Consider the following 20,202-nt stretch of genomic DNA (forward strand, 5'->3'; position numbering starts at 1 on the left):
TCTCCTGGAATAGGGAATATCTAATCACTTGAGCTATCCCTCACTTTCGGAATCCAATTATTTATGCATTTGGACATTATTGCGAATTCAGAAATTTTTATTTACTTTACATTGGAATAGCAATAACCACATACTCCATTGTGAAAAAGAAGGGTTTAAAATTTATATCAAGAAGACAAGAAGTACTTGGTATAAGTTTGTAATTAGTCATGTTTTCAGACTAACACAGCTTGAACAAGGCATATCCCATATTATGTGAAGATTTGTTTCGTTTCTTGCATGTTATAATAACAAGCATAAAACCAATTCACACGAATTTCTTCAAAAGGTACTTGGCCAAAAATTACTTGCTATGAGTAAAATCCATTTCAACATACATTGTTTTAGAAAAAAAAAATTACAGCTTCATTTAGAGAAAAAAGAATTCCTTTTTTTCTTGCTAGACTTTCGGCTTTTCTCCCTCGAATTTCTCTTGTTCTCTCTTCATTTACAGTTCATCATATGCACACAAAAAATAATCTCTCTTTCAGGCACAAGAAAACCAGAGAATGACAGGTCAGGGTAGCGACAACTCTGAAGGATACTCCAAGCTTCTGCTACGAAACCTGAGATGCCTTGATCTGCACGCACACTTTGGTGAAGAACACGAAAAGCTGAGACGTAATGGATTGATAATGCAAGGTGAAGGCGCAGCTGATGGGAATGATTTTGGTGATGACAGACCTTTAACCTGTAGACTACTTGGGTTACAAATACCAATTTCCTTAGCTTCATCGAAGTCACCTGTACTCATGATGAATTCTTTTATGCGCTTCACGTCTGAAAGTTTCACAGGCTTTACTATATAATCCTTTGCTCCCAACTCCAAGCATCTGATTGAGCCATAGAGGACAATTATAATGGTGTTGGTAAGTTACTAGAAAAAGAAAACTTGAGCCTGCACAGTCTCAAGTCAGAAAAGGTATGTTTATGATGTACAGCAATATAATTAGAGACATTAAACTAGAATATGCCATCAAAAAACACTAATATAACTTATCTAATACTGACATTATATCACCATCACACGAAGAGTGTTGACAAAGTGAGTTCTATATCCAATTAAACATAGTGCAACTCCTAAATTTTAGCATAATGCGCGGTAAGTGCTAAAAATCTGTACTCCATATGTATCACAATTTTTTTTCTATTAAGTACGAATTCAACACTTCTTAAAAAACATTGTACAGAAGAAATCTTCTACCCTTTCAGATATATTATTAAGAGTATATGATAATGAAATTCATTGATAGATTTTGTTGTTTCTTATGATATATAGTCAGTCATTGACTTGATTTAATTAAGGATTATTCTTTATGCTCATCGAATATCCTATTTTTAACAGGTACTTAATACCTTAAACTTAGGGGAACCTGATTACAATAGTCACCAGATCAAAGCATATCGTTAAATATAATAGTTTCAAGATCTCATTGAATAGATTAAAGTTGAAGAATATCAAAATAATCAGCAAGGACATCATAGATCAAGTAGGTACAAGAAACAAGATCCTACAGTATAAGATAAACAAACAAAAGGTGGGTGTAAATTCCATTGACCAAATGGACCATATGATAATTATATTATCTATATAGTGTTCACATCACTATCAAGAAGATTATCAAATCTTAAGCATGCGATTTGCAATATTTGACAAAGATAAACTAATGCCAATTAAGGTTACGAGTAATCTGCGTGCATTCATGCATGTCTAAAGTCAGACAGGATTTAACTTCTTGTCCGATGAAACAGAAACAGAAACGGATTGAATTTGCCTTATCACACCCTGAGTTCATTGTTTGCAATTCGAGCAAGAATATGACTAATATTTTTCATCACAAATTTTTATACCAAATTACCATTAAGAAGATGGTTCACAAAGCTTAACTTCATAGAGGTCTTTATGAAAAGTAAAGTTCATGATACTTTTCTTATATGGTAAGGTGCAGGACTTAATAAATCGGACCCTTTATGTGTCAACACCGTCCCTATAGGCAGAATTCGAACATATGACCATAAATTAGCTTGGTAGTATTATTACCACCACATCAAGCTCACTAGGTAAAGCAAACTTCTTTGCTATTACTAGCTTATAATCCTTATCAAACTATCAGGAATTGTCTAAGCAGCCATACCTATCAATTCGAGTAACGATGTTCTCAGATGACATTATCACCACAGGCACTTCCTTGAATGTTGATGATTCCTGCTAAAAGTAGAACAAGAGAAAAAGAAATCACATCAAGATCTTGTGGAAGACAGACAGCAGAATTATACTCAAATTTCTGTTTAATACTCAATAATCTGTTGAATACTTAAAGTCAAAAGCATCTGTGCCTAAATTCAGAATAATTATATTCTGACTTTAAATAAGGATTAAGGAAGCCACAAAATTTAACCAAAACATCATCTATACAATCCTCTAGTTTTAAAGCAGTGCCAAAATATATAAGAACAGGCATTATAAGGCTGAAAATGACCTTTTTCCAGCAGAAATTACGAAACAAAAGTACAAATTAAAACTAATAATATCATAGGGCAGACTCATAGAAATTGTAAGAAAATATTCAAAGAATCAAAGATAACCTTGATTTTTTTCAGTAAATCAAATCCAGTAACTTCAGGCATGGAATAATCTGTGATTATCAAATGCACCTTCAATCCCTAATAAAACATCACAATATAATTGAATTCATCAAACATAGTATAATTTATATTCTAAAAATAAAATAAAATGAAAATTGCACATACTGTGTACTCAATAGAGCCTTTCTCTTCATCTAATCCCAGCAACTGTAATGCCCTTTTCCCACTTTCCACCACTGTCACTGCACAATTATTCCAAAAAACACAACCCATTTTTAGAAACTATTTTGCAAAAAAATATACTAATCCCATTTAGCCAAAAATAGAAAAAGAAACAAAAAAATAATTTTCCCCTTTCATCAACAACAAGTATATTTATACCTTTGCAAGATGAAATCTTTAAGAGTCTCTCAATAACCTTTCTATCCACCAAACTATCATCAACAGCTAAAACATGAATTTCAAAATTTTCAGCCATTATAGTAGTTAATCTTAGAAGAAATGGATTACTTTTTGATTAGTAAGCTTGAAACATGCAAAACCCTTTAAAAAGACAGAATATTTTGCATTAAATGTTGGGATTTTTAAGAAAAAAAAGAGGATTTATGTTTTTTTGGGGATTTCTGTTGTTTGGTTTTGTTGAAGAACAGAGAGAGAAAATAAAAAGGCAGAATATTTATATTCTTGTGGGTGGCAAAAAGTGACAAAAGTTGAGATTCGGAAAATCGGATTTTGTGTGATTTTTTTTTTCTCGTATATAGTCCATCCAACTTGATTTCACCGTCTATTTTTTGTCCAAAAGGCTTGATTTGATTAGATTAAACAATTTTAAAAAGTGCTCTGATTATATGATCAATTGGTAATTAGAGTTGAATTGGTACAATTTGACTAATCATTAATGCTCAAGTTTTTTAAAAATATATTTTTATGTAAAGATTAAAGGAGGTTTGGTTAGGTGAGTGAAGCAAGTTTGCAACTTGGTAAAATTGTTTAGAGAAAAATGTCCACTGTTAGCATATGGTGGATGGACTAGATGCCAATATGCAATTGTATTTGTTTAGAATTTTAAGAAAATGTTTGACATTGGCCTTGTTTGGCAAATGGCTGTTGGCGGTTGGCTGTTGGCTGGTTCACTTGGCTTGTTTGACCCGCTGGAATGTTTGGCTGTTTATAATGACTTTTGAAATTGGTTGTTTATAAAAGTGTTTGGTAAATTAATTGTTGGTTGTTGGCTGTTTATTAGATAATTTGTGGGCCAACAAGCCAAAAGCCAACAAAAAAGCTACTCAAAGCAGTTTTTTCATTTTGGCCTAAAAGCCAACTTTTTCGCTGACTAAAAAGCCAATTACCAAACACATTTTTTGGCTGTTTGACCACCTAAAAAAGCCAAAAGCTAACCAAAAAGCCATTAAAAAGCCAATTACCAAACATGGCCATTGATTTTTGGGATCACTTAATTTGTTTTACGAGTATATATACACAAGGTGAAAAGTTTAAAAGTGCATACTATTAAAAAAAAAAAAAAAAAAAAATCAAAACTTATATTCTTAAAACGTGTCAATCATTTTTTTGAAATGATCATGGGACGGGGCAAGCTGAAGGCTAAAGAATCAGCCTGTTAAGTTGGACCGAACAGGTTGGGTCAAGGTCCGGTCTGAAAATGTTTCATCAAACCCCGTAAATGTTAATTGTGCCTAGTAGGGTTTTCGTTTGTCTAAAAAATCAACAAAAAATAAAAGTTTAAGATGCTTGTTCATGGCTCATCCAAAAGAATTTTAAATTTTAAGCCGAATTTTTATGTCTATAACCAGCCCATAATTGGTCCAGTTCAGGGTTGACCTGACCAATTGTTGATAGTTTTGGCCACCGGTTTGGTACATGTGGTCGGCCACAAGGTAAAATGAGGTCACTGGTGCCCAAACGTTAAAAACTGGTCTAGACCAAAGGCCAACCGTTTCTCAACATATTCAAGTAAGAACTCTTAAAAGGAAGCCACAAAATTTGGGTAGTTGTTTGGCCACTAGTTGACATGTTTTGAAAGCAGGTGGATAAAAATATTTTACTCGATATCACTAATATAAAGTATTGTAATTGACAAATTCCTAATTTCTCAAATAGTAGAGTTGTAAATAAATGAATTTTTTTTACTCTATTTATTAGCAAATTTTGCCCTTTAAATAGAGATTTTACCTGTAATTTTACGAATTTAACCAATACCCTCCTTTTAACTAAAATGGTGTTCAAACAGATTAACCAAAAGTTAAATTTTACACTCTCCCTTCTCTCCTAAACTACACTTCGAGCTTCAGAAAAATTCAACAATGGAGGAAGATAAAGCGGCAGCGTACTACGACGAGTTAACTCGGAAAGGAGGTGGCGCAGCCCGATTCAAGCAAGGACTCGGCTTCTCCTCATCCACAACCACTCCTACTTCCGACGAACCACCAAAAAAGGGTTCAGCTTTACCTTCTTCATCTTCATTTCTCAGCAATTTCGTCAAAGCTTCAAGCCCCACTAAAGAAACAGAGATTGAGCGAAAAACCCAGCTTGAAAATATCCAAAATAAGCTCAAAAAGAAGGAACCCACTACCTCAATTGATGCCCCAAGTGAGAAAATTAGGGTTAAGGATTCTCAGAAAAGCAGGGATCGAAGGAGAAGTAGGAGTAGAGAGAGAGATAGATATAGAGAAAGAGGGAGAGAGAAGGATTTGAAGAGGGGGAGGAGTAGGAGTAGGAGTAGGAGTAGGAGTAGGAGTAGGAGCAGGGAGAGGAGGGGGAGTAGGAGGAGTGGTGGTGGGTCTGATGAGGAGAGAGAGAGGTTGAAAAGGCGGTATCGAGGTTCGAGTAAAGAGAGAAGGAGGGAGAGGAGTAGAGAAAGGAGGGGGAGGAGGAGGAGTAGGTCTAGGAGTTGTTCTGATGATGAGAGAAGGTCTGGGAGGAGGCATAGGAGGAGTAGGAGTAGGAGTTTTTCGCCGAGGGATAGAAGGCGGTCGGATAAAGGAAGAGAAGGTGGAGGGAAGGATGGGAGAGTGGTGAAGAAGGAGGGTAATGGTGTAGTTGGTTATGCTAAGTTAATTGATGGCTATGATAAGATGGTATGTGTCTTTTACACTTTTAAAGTAATTTTTGAGTTTCAATTCAATAATTGATTATGTTAAAGTCTTTGTTGTTTTAATGCATATGGTTTATGCTGCTTGATTTTGTTGAATTCAGAATCTATAATTTTATATACTACGGAGTATTTATATTGCATTATTGTTTGTTTTGCTCAAATTGCTGAGAAGTCTCTCTTAAGCTGTGCTGCTCATTGTTCTTTCCTATGATATTAGTGCTTTAATAATTCTATTAATACTTGATTCACGCTTTGAATAAATGTAATGCTCCGTATAATTGTGTGCATGCGTCTTTGTTGATTGATTTGCTGGAGTATTCTCAGCAAGTCAGCAGTCACTGATGGCTGATTGTATTAAAAGGTCTTTGTTGGATTAAAAAAATATATTTACTTCACACCTATGCTTTACACTTGACCTTGAAACCTTCTAAAGCCTTGAGATTTTTTCTCATTTGACATTCATGGAAGTTGCACTATTGCTCATTGTTGGCCAGGATCTTAAGATTCTTCCATTCATGACTCTGATGTGAATGTGCATTTTGAAACGGGTTTTCTTGGCCAAGCAGTCAACTACCTTGACAATTTCCCGATGAAATGCATGTTTCTATAATGCAAACAGTAGACAAGATGAAGTTGCTTTAGCTCTTTATTGAATTCCACTCTGTTCTTTCCACCTCAATATAGGTTGCCACATGACAAACATACGTTCTGAGGGCTCGATGTAGCCCTAGATATTAGCCTTATCTATGTGCCACTTATCTGGATTTGAGACCTGGTTACCATGATCTTTTTTATGAAGGAGACTGTTATTTATCACTTACCTGCTTATAAGTGTTCCATGCTGTATCACTCTCTTCAGCCAGCAGTTTTGATCCTTGCTTGCTAAATCAGTATCTGCTCTTGACACCTTTTTGGTTTTATTGGCCTTTGTACATGATTTACTCCCTTGACTGTAACCTTCAGTATATTGGTTTGTGGTTGATGAAAAACAACATAATTGAAATTCCAGGATTTGAGGTCAAATAATGGGTTTCATATGGCGGTATTATTGCACAGTTGCACTAGATCAATCAATTTGGTGTAAATGAGATGTGATTTTCTTGCTAAAGGGCTGTTAAATTACCTAGTAGCTCTTACACATCTCGGATATATAAGCCTACTCTGTTATTCATGAGCATGATCGAGGAATGTGCCTGGGGGGGGGGGGGGGGGCGGTAGGGAGCGGTCTTACAGTGCCTTCCTTGCCATCTGCCGCTCTTCTGTCTGTGTGCAGGCATCTTCAGGAACTTTGTAACATTTTATTGACAAGTGTGATTGATAATACTCCATTTTTACTTGATTGTAATAGACACCTGCAGAAAGAGTCAAAGCTAAGATGAAACTTCAGCTTACACAAACAGGTATTACCTGACTTTTGTTTGTTGTCTTGATCATAGTCTGGATTAGTTTACTTGCTTTTTTTTTTTCTTTTTTTTTTCTTTTTTCAGTCAGTGTAGGAGTATTTATGAGAGTTGGGCCTGTCTAACTTTACACTTTGTAGCTCAAAAGTGATTACAAATTGTCAGTTACCCTAGGAGGCTGGGACTATGAGATGGGGTCACATATGAATTATGATATCGTGCCAATACACACTTCACTGATATTTTGTTCCCTTCTTTTAGTCTCTATTATACACCTGTACATATGTTATTAAAATATCACTTCAGTTATATATTTTGAGGGACTTGTCTATGTTTTATGTCAAAAAAATGTTACACATGAGGTTACATCTACCTATTCCAATCTGGTCCATTTATTTTTACCTGATAGATCATTCCCCCGTGTCCTTCAAGATAATGAGCTATCTGCTGTATACGGAGAATTGATTAGAATGCTTGAAATGTGATAGAGGCCATAAACAGACCACTAACTACCAATTCTATTTGGCTTGCAAGTAGGAAACATTTTTGCTTCATCTGAATAAATAAATAAATTATTTGCATCCCTCTTCTTTCATTCTACATGTTCTTTTTTGACATTATAATTTGTCGGTGAAACCCTCTGCATCTGATCCAGACCAATTTCAGTTGACATCTAGGTTAGAATTTTTTATTTTTTACTTGATACATGCTCGCTAAGCTAATGATGAAGGTTCTTATTTTTCAATTATTAGACACATATTCTGTGTAGCATCATATTTTAAAGCATCGAGTTATACATTCCCTTGCTGAATTTTAACTATATTTCTTCGTAATGGAATTCACTGTCTGAACTTTTACAATTATCATTAAGTGTAATAATTTATTGAATTTTAATCATTAGTGTATTAGCATGGTGGATTGGTGGGACTTGTATTTAGTGATAGATTAGTATATAGTTGTTTAATTATTTTAAAATGGGACAAACAAAGTTGTATGTAGGATTTTAGGAGGGATTATTACTGAACAGTCATTAATCAAATTCTTGCCTCCTGTAGTTTTATTTAAAACCCCTGATAGTAATTCTGGTAATGAAATCCTGTATTGGCTTATGTATGTGTATACACAAAATGGATAATCTCTCTTATTGATGCATGATGGACTTGTCCCCATTCAACCAACATCATGCTCATATAATCAATAATGTTTTGGCATCCAATATAAGCTTTTTCACTTCTATCTATTATGGTCAAGTGGTTGTATCTGGTGGGGTGTTATACCTTGATTATTATTCAATTTTGGTACAACTTGAAGCTCATTTTGTATTGCAGTGCACTTTGTGACACACCTTGCATGTTATATTATTATTAGCAAAGCTTGATAAGCATTTTGACTTCAGTGGGATTAATATCTTGCCAAAATTGATTATTTGTAGAATTTCATCAATTTCCACATCTGTATAGAATTGGGCATTCTTTTACTCCTTGCTTGAATTTTTTCTAGGAGACACATTCAAAATTGGACTGTGTATTCTATCTAGAAGAATTGTCCGGCTTGTTATATAATTATTTACCAAAATATAGTTAAGCGCAATTGCAGATGCTCGCCTGAAGCTACTAGGTCGTGCATTATGGGGCTGTACAGAATATTAAATTTCTGTCACCCACTTACAGCTATAGGAAGTCTTGATTACTAAGAGATATATTAGCATTCCATACTTGAAATTGGCCATAATTCTGGCCTTGTTTTCTCGATCCTTGCATGGTTAGCAGGTTTTACTGGGAGACCCAGCCAGCTTAGTTCTTGATCCTTGGCATTTCCCATCATTTAGAAGCCTTGTTACCCTGAGGTCATATATATATGGGTTCCCGCACCGTATTAAAGGTTATGGCATAGGTCACAACTCGGTGAGCCCTTGTATATCCCTGTATAGAATCCATGGCCAAGTGTTATATCTCCGAAAGGTAAAGTTTGTTGCTCCAAAATCCAAGATGCCCTAGCATTATGTTACCCTGAGACCATTGAACCCACACTGTTGGATTGTTCTTATATTAGACTCTAGCCTGGAAAGGTTAAGGTCCTGAGCACTAATCTTCATCTTACAATTCCTACCTCTAGTGTAGCCTGGAAGGCTCAAGGGGATAGGAAAGTTTTGGAACTGTAGGAAAAAAAATAGATTTGGGATACTACTAGTAACGAGGTCAATTATTATGGTTATAAAAAGTTTAGATGTATTTTGTAAAGCTATTGGGATCTGACTATCTGCTCATATCGTATCATCTGCTCAGTTCCTCATTTGTTTAACCATAAGAAATTGATTTTGGTTTCAATTCTTTCCTGCAGCTGAGAAGGATACTAAGATGGGGACTAGCTCACAATGGGAGCGGTTTGAGTTCAACAAAGATGCTCCTGTAGATGATGAGGAAATTGAAGGTAAATGGATACTCGTTGGTCTGGTAGACTTCAGGGACACAGTGTAGTACATGAAAGATGTTGGTTCTGCATTTGGGGGCAGACACCAGGGATTAGAATTGATAATAACAGTTCTCTCTAGTTCATTTTTAACTTTTAAATGGGTTATCCTCATTTGCCTTCTACTTTGTACTACGTATGTGCTTGCATGCATTTGATGTGAAGTTATGTTAAACTAAGATTTTAATCCTTCCTGCCTGTAGCTGCTGACGATGATGCGGCACTGGTCAAGCATATTGGGAAAAGCTTTCGGTTCAAATCTTTAGAGGTACTTTGTAATCGTAATCATAATTCTGTTGCTGTTTTGGGGCGGGCAGATCTTGCATCTGAAAGCAGAACCCAAAACTTTTGACGTATGGTTGCTTACCTAATGGGGGTTTTCTTGTCATATTGAAGGCAAAGAGCGAGGATAAAATCCAGAATGCTCATGATGAAGCCATGTTTGGAGTCCCAGAATCTGGTCCATCATATGCATCAGATAATGGAGAAGGGAGAGAGAGTGAGAATGAGAATGGAAACGAAGAGACTAAAGGTGATGAACCAGCTAGTAGTCTCATCAATGAGAAGGTAAGTTTCTAAACTGAACACTTGTAGTATTGTTCAATATAAAAAATATTATTGGAAATCATGAGTTGTAATTATGTATAGGTGCTTTCAAAGCCACAAGGTTCTTGGCGGGATAGGGCTCGCCGAACTGCTGGATGATTACTGGTAAACAAGGTGGAAGACATTTACCACACAAACCTTTTGTTAAAGTGCCTCTGAGAAACTTTTTGTCATATCCCTATAAATGTTGATTCTGTATAATTTGTTGCAGCTGCAATGAAAATTTATGCAATTAGAATGGCTAGAGTTCAATATGTCATTCGTTCTTTGTAAAGTCGTACATTTATTGGGTTATGGTTTTGGACATTAATCACATTATGATTATATGTAACTACCATTTGATCTTGCAAGGAGCTGGTTAGTGCTGAATTCTTACTCATCGAGCAGCAGAACTGCAGAACTAGTTTCGAAATACCAATTAATGAAGCAACCTCTAGTATGTTTTTACATTCACTTTTCTGTTTAAATGATTTAGCCATGTGATGTACAATATTAATGCAACGGTGTTGCTTTTTTTGTATTTGGATTAAAATAGGGGCACTTGAGGTTGGGACTTGGGAACATATATTTGCAGTTGATTTTTGTACCTAACAAGTAACAAGTACAGATCATGATTTACCCCTTTTATCCTTGCAATTTGTTTGGGTTTGAAGTAAAGATGAAGGATCTTGTTGTGCCAGAATTCCTCACGGGTTAACTCGACCCAGGTTAATGGGTTAGACAATTTGGAAGAGTTGTTGACTCACATAAAGTATAGTTTGGTCTTTTTGTACTTAGGCCCTGTTTGATTCACCTTAAAAAAAATAATATTAAGTAAAAATAATTTCAGTTCAGTAAAAATAAGTTCAGTTCAGTAAAATTAATTTCAATTCAGTAAAAATAATTTCAGTTCAGTAAAAATAAGTTCAGTTCAGTAAAATTCAGTTTTCTTAAAGAAGAATTATAATAGAAAATCAGTAAAAATAATTTCAGTTCAGTAAAAATAATTTAAGTCCAGTAAAAATAATTTCAATTCAGTAAAATTAAGTGCAGTTCAGTAAAAATAAGTTCAGTTCAGTAAAAATAATTTCAGTTCAGCAAAATTAAGGTGAATCAAACAGGGCCTTAATATAGAAATTATTTGATGCACCCGGGAATACTATTATATTTTAACGAGTATATTTACTACTAGTCCAGACGGGCGTGATGTATTTTAATACAGAAATTCAAAATGGGCGGTGATTTGCTTTGCGTGTGGACTCAAAGCAAGTAGCAACATGGACCGCCCCATATTTTACCAATGAGCGCCCATAGCATAGCAAATTCCAGCTGCGTATCTTTCTTGCTAATTCCTGTGATTGGCAGAATCATTACCTCCTTGGGAATCGTAAAGTCTGACCAACAATTGTACCAACTAGCAACTGCATTCCTTTCCTACATATTCATCCTTCCTTCAGCTCAATTTGCTCCATTTCCATTCTCTTCTCTCACATTGCACCCGCATTTAACTTTCTCTCTCCGACGATCTAATCGGAAGTCATTACCCAAGAATGGCCTCTGTCAATCGTTGGTTGAGACCTGAGGTTTATCCTTTGTTTGCCGCGGTTGGAGTTGCTGTTGGTATCTGTGGCTTGCAGCTCGTTCGTAACATCTGTATCAACCCTGAAGTCAGGTATTGTTTTTCCTACATAATTTTTTCTTGTTACGTGACACATCACTTAATGTTTTGTTGATTTGTTGCATACCTCGGAGTTTTGTTATTAAGGTACTTCTTTTGTCTCAAAATAATACAAATACGTAGTGCATTGGATATTTCAACTTTTAAGTATAAGGACATTTCGGAAATCTATTAAGACAATGTGACAACTATATTTAAGATTAGAAGAGCACACACTACATAATATTTGTGTGTTTGTATGTGTGTACGCGTGCGCAATGTGTATCTGTATGATTACTGATATCGTTTTGGTTAAAACAGGGTTACCAAGGAGAACAGAACAGCAGGAGTGCTAGAGAATTTTTCAGAGGGTGAGAAATATGCTGAGCATTTACTGAGGAAATACATTCGTAACAAGTCTTCAGAGATCATGCCTTCGATCAACAGCTTTTTCGCAGATCCAGATCGTAGCTAAAACTTCTAAATAAATCTGTTTCTAGAATGACTGCTTTCAATTTCATTATATTGATTTCACCATGATTTGATAAACACATTGCGTTCGAGTTTTCTCCGTTGTATGAATTAAGTTGGAATTCAAACTCGCTTGCTGGTTGTTTTATAGATAGTTCTCTTTATTTCCTTCAACATGTTATATACGTAGTATTCAGAAATCAAAGATAAAATTAATGTAAGTAAATTGATGGAAACAATATGAATGCCAGAATAGTTGTTATACAACTCCTAACGAGGAAAACGACAATAGTTATCAAAATTAAGAAAGTTTTGGAAGTGGTAGAGGTAATCAATATTGGTTTGACCTGTTAGCCCGGCCCAAAAATAGGGCGGTTTGGGCAAGCCTGAAAATGCATTAGTTAAAAATCTGAACCCGGCTAGAAAAAAGCCTGCTTTAGTCCGACAAGCCCGTACTTTGTTGCGGGTTCCGGCATGAGGATTTATGTTAAGGCCTGGCCCGATATATATATATTTTTTTTCACCTCTAGGAAGTGGTGATGGCCACACCGGGAAATCAAGACCATAATCTTTCCGATTGCTTTCAACGTTACAAATTGGTTCTAGTGTTCTCGGTAGCAAGTTACATTCGACAACAACTTGTTTAGCTAGCCATAACAACACGATATTGGCATCGTTTGGGTGGAAACATACAGCCCTTGTGTCCGGACATCCTCGATTGATATGTACTGTTAAGACAGTCTTCAGAAACCAAATTGTGTAGATAAATGGTATGCTTCAAAGACCATTCACCACTATTGTAATTCTTAAGCTCCCAAACCTTAATACCATATATACCAGTGGCCTGTGGTTCGATATAAGGATCAGCTATATGGCACTTTGCAACAAGTATTTGTCCTCCAAAAACTCTATACACTCACTGATCTGCCTATAATCAGTACCGGAAGCATATGGAGGTATTCGAATTAAGGGTCTGTTCTGATTTACTGAACTGAGCTGAGCTTCTGCATAAAAGCATATCCTTCACCTTGCTTCCACAATGATAGGGTAATGTCCTTTTTTTCTATAACATGGAAGAAAATCGAGCCAATAGTCAAGTCTGCCAGGAGATGTAAAAGGCGGATTGTTGGGATAAATTACGGATTTATGATTGTTTGATTTCATGTATATCACTCCAGGATCATCTTTTTCTTCCCCATCTAATTCCCTTTGGCTTTTGATGTTCTCGGACAACTGAGCGTTGGTTTTATGAGCAATAAATTGCGCGTCAAATCTAGGTTCTGATATTTGATAAGGGTTTAAGAATGATATATGCAATACACTCGTTGTATACTAGACCTATGTTTAGATTATGTACTTGTAAGGCACTAATGCCTAAACCGTTTCTTGATCTACGGGTCATGATTACTAAAAGTGCTACAATGCTATGATTTTCAGTAGTCACTGACCTTAAAACGAAAACGAACCAAGATTGGAATTCGGGACTCACAACAAGCCGCACGTACGTATGAGGTATGACCACTCGGTGATATGGAAGGGCTACTAGAAATCTAGAATTCCCTTTGAGTTCAAACTTCAAAGTTCAAACCCTACCATATATATATACAAGTATATTATATTTTTACAAAAATTACTAATACAGTATTTAGATACAGAAGCACCAAGATTGTGAAAGTTTTTTTTTTTCCTTTAAATTAATTATATTATCATTTAGTGGCCAATAATGTTATAGACCTCTTATATATATATATATATATATATATATATATATATATATATATATATATATATATATATAAAAGAGAGGTTATAGACTTGAGTAGTATTTTCTTTCTCTTTTTTTTTTTTTGTGTGTGTGTGTATGTGTTTGAGAGGGGACTGGGGAGGGGGAATAGCATACACAAAGACGATTTGACCAAAAACAACAGTTACCTTTTACCTTCACCAAATACACTCTTTGCTGAATTAACATATAATAATTTGCCAAACCTTCTTCTATAAGAATAATCAATAAACTTAATCTTCTCAAACTATTTTTTTTTTTCCAAATTTAGTAGACTTTAGAAGCCACACAAATTCACAAAAGCTGTTATTCCCTCCATTTTTTTTTACTTTTCAGACACTTGAGATCCTCTGACTTTTGAAGTCAATGAGGTAGATCCGAACTTTGACTCCCAGCCTTAGGGAGGAGGAAGAAGAAAATATCATAATTAAACTGTCCAAATAATGTTAAGGTCCTAATAAAGCTACTTCTATAGACTACAAATTACAAAATTCAATTGTAAGATTCCATCTACCATGAATTAAATTACTCCATGCATATACAGAATGATTGTGTACAGCAAAAGAAGCTTTGCCAACATACATACGCAGTCTGCATTCAGGAATGAGAGCCGTGTGGTGGAAAATGCTCAACATCCATGGACGGGAAACCAGATTGCGCCATTTTCATAGATCTAAGTAAACTCTTTGCTGTTTCCTTTTCCTGCAATATTAGAAAGGGAGGGAAAAAAACACATGGTCAGATATATAAAGCTGATTTGAGCTGAGATATTAGCAAAATAATCAACCAAAATCATTTTAAAGTACACAAGGACTTGGGTTAGGATAACTCACAGGTCCTGTGTAATCCAACAATCGGGTACAATAGATCTCTGCCTCTTCAAATCTTTTCTGGGCTCTATAATATTTAGCAAGGAACATCAAAGCATCAACTAAGTTTGGTCCTTCCCTTTCATCTGCCTCCATTCTGTCTAAATCTTTCTTGTAGTAAAATGCAGCCTCTGCATGCTGCCCTTGCTGATCATATAGTTTTGCCAATCTGTTAATAGCAATCGCCTCAGTATCTTGGCGATTTGCAGCTCGTTTATAACATTTGATTGCCTCCTCAAACATACGTAAATGGTCACTCTCATAGCAATGAGCCATTGCAATCCACAATCTCGGATCATTTGGCTGCAGGAAAACAGATTTTTTGAAATAATATAGAGCGTAATGAGGCATTACCATCATTTCATAGGCTTGCCCTAATCCATACCATGCTCTATAATCACATGGATTTATGTCTACTGCCCTACGATAGGCATCCACTGCGGCTGCTGTGTTCTGCATCTCAACATACTCGTGGCCCATTAGAGTCCAGGCAGATAAATAATTTTTGTCCAACTTGAGAGCCCTCCTGAAATACAAAACTGATTTCTCATGTTGGCCCTTGGAACTGTAATAATTACCAATGATACAACATGATTGAGGTCGATATTTGTCAGTCAAGAATACGTTATGGGCTAGGTAGCTGAGGGATGAGAACGCTTCCTTTGCATAAAGCACGTTAGAAAACATGTCCATGTCTTCAATTCGGTATGGATCATTTCTTAATAACTCCTCAAAGATGACTTCTACCTGTTCAAATTCTCTTAAATGATACTGCACATTTGCCATCCGAGATTGTATGTAGCTGCTAAATGAAAATGTTTTCTGGAGCTGCTCGTACTTATCCAAGGATTCCTTGTGCATCCTGAGTTCTTCATAAGCTTTAGCAAGAAAGAAGTCTTTCATCCAATGGGTGTTGAGATTAAGACTGTTTAACATGTCAACGGTGGTGCAGAGTGATTGCAATGCCAACCATGCATTCCAATTCCATGGATAGCTATTTACAGACTCCACGAGGATAGCACGAGCAAGGTTCTCATTTCCCTTGTCTTTTAACACAAGACCATACAAGTACATCCCAAATGGATCCAGAACACCTCTTTTCCGCAACATGGATAGTTCCCTTTCAAGGGAAACCAATTCGCGATTCACAACATTACTTTTCCCTAAAGGCCCCTCCAGCTCTATTATCTCTTCTTCCTTTCGCTTCTCCCCTGCCTTTACAAAAAATTTAAAAATAAATTAAGAAGTCACTCAATTGAAATGAATATATAAACAAGTGGAATCCTGCTGTTGAGAGGTATGGGAGGTCTAGACAAGGCTTCTTTCTAAATTAGGCTTATTAATTTAATTTTCAGCAAACTTAAGTAAAGTTCAAAAAAATTGATTTAAGATAAATTCCACAATCATACACTAAGGATGATGATAGACAAAACATAGAAAGCAATAATACAACAAATACAAACTTACATAACCCAGCTATTAAACAATGAGATGTAAAATCAACAATGCCATATTTGTTTGTCAATATATATTCGATCTAGTATAGTAGTATCTGAGCAGCAAACTTCTCAAATCATGTTCCTGATCGCTGTACTCAAGTGTTCAGATTTTGGTGTAAAAAATATAGGTTTCGTAATGGTAAATAATTTGATTGATCTGCATAAGAGAATCCAAGGATGTAAACTTGTTTTCAATCTTCAGTATCCCCAATCTTGGAGGCAGACTTAAAGAGTTACAAGTGCATACCCAATTTAATGGATCCAGTCAAAGGAATCTCTTTCAATACATACTAAATTAATCAGCAGACTGAACACTTTTTTTCACTTGTTCTGAAGTTCATTATCATAATAGAAAATGTCATAGAAATATACTGTCCATTACACTAGTGGCTCTCTAGAATCTTTGGCAGTTTTCTTATTAAGGTTATTATATGGAAGGGTGCTATCTTAATGCAAATTTTGTTTACTAGCAAACCTTCATTAGAGAGGCCTACTTCATGATAAAGAAGAAGAGATCAACCAAATGAAGACAATTCCGTCCCTTGTAACCAAAAGTAACGATTTTCAAATATTCATCCTTGCAATTTTGTTGGAAATGGACATACTTTGTTGAAAATGGACATATAAAATGTCCAGTAGACATGATTTCCTTAATCAACATAATAAATAAACCAACATCCCACCTTCACCTACTTATAGAAAAATGCCTCAACATGGCAGCCAGTATCACCTAACACAATGTCTAATCTACAACTTCAACAGCGTCAAATTCATAAATCCAAGGATCCACATATATTCTACACACTCCACTCGTATACATTCTTCTGGAAATCCTTCCTCAAGGGAAAACAAGAAATAATCTAACAATTTTAACTCTTTGCACCACATACCATTAACTGTGGCATCCTACATAATGCAATCATATAAATTACTAGCCTCTCAATAGCTCAGTGCTCTTTAGTGCTTTAAGAGAAGGAAGTGCATGTTTAAAAACTCATCTTATAATTGGTTTGCCACAAACAAATGAACTTGAGCTCATACAAATCATGTAAGATCTCCAGTTTAAGGCCTAATATTATACACTTATTGTCACTCAAGTACTCTAGATGTCTCAAATAACTTGCTACATAACAATCCAAAACCGAGGAGTCAACAAATAATATATAACAAAGACACAAGCAAGTTGATTATCTAAACTCAAGATCATATTTGTGCAGCAGCTTACAGCTTACACTAAAGAAATCATAAAGCTAAAAGACAAGGAGCAAAGCATACCAAGTACAAGGCATAACATCGCAAGAACACAGCTTTCCGTCCAGCCTGGTCTCTAAGTACATGGGCAGCTCTCCGGAACTCCTTACAATCGAAGTAGGACTTGGCCAAAAGGTAGAAATCACTATCCACAACATCATCATCCTCCTCTGGCATTGGTGTAGAAACAAAGGAAACACTAGGACTAGGCGTTGAAGTAGGGTCATGGGTTTTAAATCTACGACGAATGCTAGAGCTACCTCGTTGAAATCGAGTATGAGAAGGTGTAAACTTTGCAGGGTCTTGCTCAATACCTAGCAATTGTTCAGCTGCCCTGGAATAATTATCATGCCAAATCCACAATAATACCAAATTTAGTTTCTTTTTTAAAAATTTGATCATGTAAAGAAGTTTAGACAGTAAATCCAAGAGCTATAACCCTTCTTATCAGAGGAAATTCGTCGAACAGATGGTGGGCAAACCCATAAGAGACAGAAAACTCCAAAAATTCAAGAACCCCACATAAAAAATTTCAAAAAAAACCAGAAGTTAACCAAGAACAATCAAATAACAAGAAATTTGAATTCAAACATAAGATCTATGAAATTCAAACCACACCCAGTAAAGAATAGTACCAAAACAAGTTAAAATCAATCAAATTACTCTAAAAATCAAATCTTGCACTAAATTAGATACACCCATGAAGATCCTAACCCCAGAAATTCACCCAAAAATTGTCAATTGAAGAAATGAAGAGAGAAAGAGGGGAAACTGACCATCTAGAAGGGGAATAGAGACCGCGATTTGTGAGTTGACGAATTGCAATTCGGAGTTCATTTCTACAATTATCTTTGGAATCCATGATTTAATTTTGAATGATTGTTTGATTTGGTAGACACAAAGAGAGAGTGAAGGGACTGAGCAACCATTGACGGCCGCGCCTTGCCTTTTGATTTTTTGAATTTTAACGTCTGTCTGTCAGGTTTTTTTGATTCAAATTTCTATATTCCGTTACTCTGCATTAATTTTTTTATAAATGAAAGTACGCTACATACTACACTCCACAGAAAGTAAGGAACATCAGTTATTTACTTATTTTCGGGTATACCTAAAGTTAGATTTGTTAATTATGTATGTCGTGTTCCATCTCATAATATAGTTTTTGTTTGTGTTTTTTTACCGTATTTAACAAATAGGAAAAGAAAGTGAATGAAGTATATTAATAAATCTTAAAAGTACAATGATTGACAAAAATTAGGCACAGAAAATGAAAAAAGTACAAGACATGCAAAATTATAGGGTAAATTAGGAAATGCAATGAATAAAGTTAAAAAAATAGTATTTCCTCCGTTCTATTAATATTACAACAATGGACTTTTTGCACTATTCATCACTCTTGTTTGACCTTATAATATAGATTTATACGTTAAGTAAAATATAGTCATGTGCAATCTTATTGGATTCGTCTCATAAAATACTTTCACAAAATCAACTTTTTATAATTTTTACTCAATTATAGATATTTAGTAATAAGTATATAAAATGTGCTTTGGAATGCGTAATTTCCTCCTTGTTGCAATATTAATAGAACAGAGGAAGTATAATATTTACATATCATCCAAAAATAGAAAGATCTCTAAAATAAGAAAGCAGGAATTATATTATGGGACAAATGGAGTATATATATTTTTACAAATTTTTGTATGTGGCTGGCCACACGGTGTGGCCAGCCACATTTTTTATTATTTTTTTAAAAAAAAAATACAAGAACTCTTTTTTCTCTTCTTTTCTTATCTTCTTCTCCAAACCATACATCACCAACAATCATATCTCTACTATACCCATTTTCTCTCTCCTCTTTTATTAGCTTCTTCTTCAAGCCAAACCACACATCACCAACAACCATATCTCTACTCCACCCTTTTTTTTCTCTCCTCTTTGCCAAATTGCTGCAATTAAAGCCCGAAATTGTAGAAATTGGGTGTTAAATTGCCATGAAAAATTGTGATTAATTATCCTTAAAATCATCAACAACATTTGAAGTAGTGAAATTAATGAGAACCAAAGAAATGTGAGCTCGTTTTCTTCGTGGAATCTTAGATCGAACATTCTACGTCAAAAATTTTAGGGTGTTACTAGTTTGGTTATGGGTACTTGTAGGTGTTACTGGTTTGGTCAGGATTTACATGTAGGGTGTTACTGGTTTGGTCAGGGGTTACTTGTAGGGTGTTACTGGTTTGGTGAGGGTGTTACTGGTTTGGTCAGGTTACTTGTAGGGTGTTACTGGTTTTGATCAGGGGTACTTGTAGGGTGTTACTGGTTTGGTTAGGGGTTACTTGTAGTAGGGGCGAGCAAACCGGATACCCGGTCAAAATTTTAGGACCCGGAGTTGGAATTGGTTGGAACCGGGTCCTAAAATTCGGATTCGGAATTGGAATTGGTTCAACCGGGTCCTAAAATTTAGGAATTGGTATTGGAACC

General features: G+C 35.4%; 4 protein-coding genes across 5 annotated transcripts; 2 read left to right on the forward strand and 2 right to left on the reverse strand.

Moving 5' to 3' along the window:
• Positions 1-316: 316 nt before the first annotated feature.
• On the reverse strand, positions 317-3,315 carry LOC145602495 (two-component response regulator ORR3-like). 2 transcript variants are annotated; one of them, XM_081658692.1, is made up of 5 exons: positions 3,007-3,315; positions 2,791-2,867; positions 2,626-2,703; positions 2,175-2,248; positions 317-872 (listed from the first exon to the last, which is right to left on the reverse strand). In XM_081658692.1, exons 1-5 carry the CDS (start codon positions 3,101-3,103, stop codon positions 557-559), a joined length of 642 nt encoding a protein of 213 aa, XP_081514818.1. In that variant the 5' UTR covers positions 3,104-3,315; the 3' UTR covers positions 317-556. The 2 variants fall into 2 exon arrangements, with proteins under 2 accessions (XP_081514818.1, XP_081514825.1); XM_081658699.1 differs by having other exon boundaries at positions 2,175-2,245; positions 3,007-3,309.
• Positions 3,316-4,777: 1,462 nt separating this feature from the next.
• Positions 4,778-11,000, forward strand: LOC145602487 (uncharacterized). Its single transcript, XM_081658682.1, has 7 exons — positions 4,778-5,720; positions 7,086-7,137; positions 9,478-9,567; positions 9,810-9,874; positions 10,003-10,173; positions 10,255-10,317; positions 10,564-11,000. The coding sequence occupies exons 1-6, from the start codon at positions 4,947-4,949 to the stop codon at positions 10,309-10,311; spliced, it is 1,209 nt and encodes a 402-aa protein (XP_081514808.1). The 5' UTR covers positions 4,778-4,946; the 3' UTR covers positions 10,312-10,317; positions 10,564-11,000.
• A 637-nt stretch (positions 11,001-11,637) lies between these two features.
• Positions 11,638-12,469, forward strand: LOC145589280 (uncharacterized). Its single transcript, XM_081645808.1, has 2 exons — positions 11,638-11,863; positions 12,170-12,469. Exons 1-2 carry the CDS (start codon positions 11,742-11,744, stop codon positions 12,321-12,323), a joined length of 276 nt encoding a protein of 91 aa, XP_081501934.1. The 5' UTR covers positions 11,638-11,741; the 3' UTR covers positions 12,324-12,469.
• A 1,837-nt stretch (positions 12,470-14,306) lies between these two features.
• Positions 14,307-18,699, reverse strand: LOC145589289 (anaphase-promoting complex subunit 8-like). Its single transcript, XM_081645814.1, has 4 exons — positions 18,498-18,699; positions 17,746-18,055; positions 14,936-16,186; positions 14,307-14,804 (listed from the first exon to the last, which is right to left on the reverse strand). Exons 1-4 carry the CDS (start codon positions 18,581-18,583, stop codon positions 14,700-14,702), a joined length of 1,752 nt encoding a protein of 583 aa, XP_081501940.1. The 5' UTR covers positions 18,584-18,699; the 3' UTR covers positions 14,307-14,699.
• Between the last annotated feature and the right edge of the window lie 1,503 nt (positions 18,700-20,202).

This window comes from Chenopodium album, chromosome 2 (genome assembly GCF_948465745.1).
Source record: "Chenopodium album chromosome 2, dcCheAlbu1.1, whole genome shotgun sequence".
Lineage (NCBI taxonomy): Eukaryota > Viridiplantae > Streptophyta > Magnoliopsida > Caryophyllales > Amaranthaceae > Chenopodium > Chenopodium album.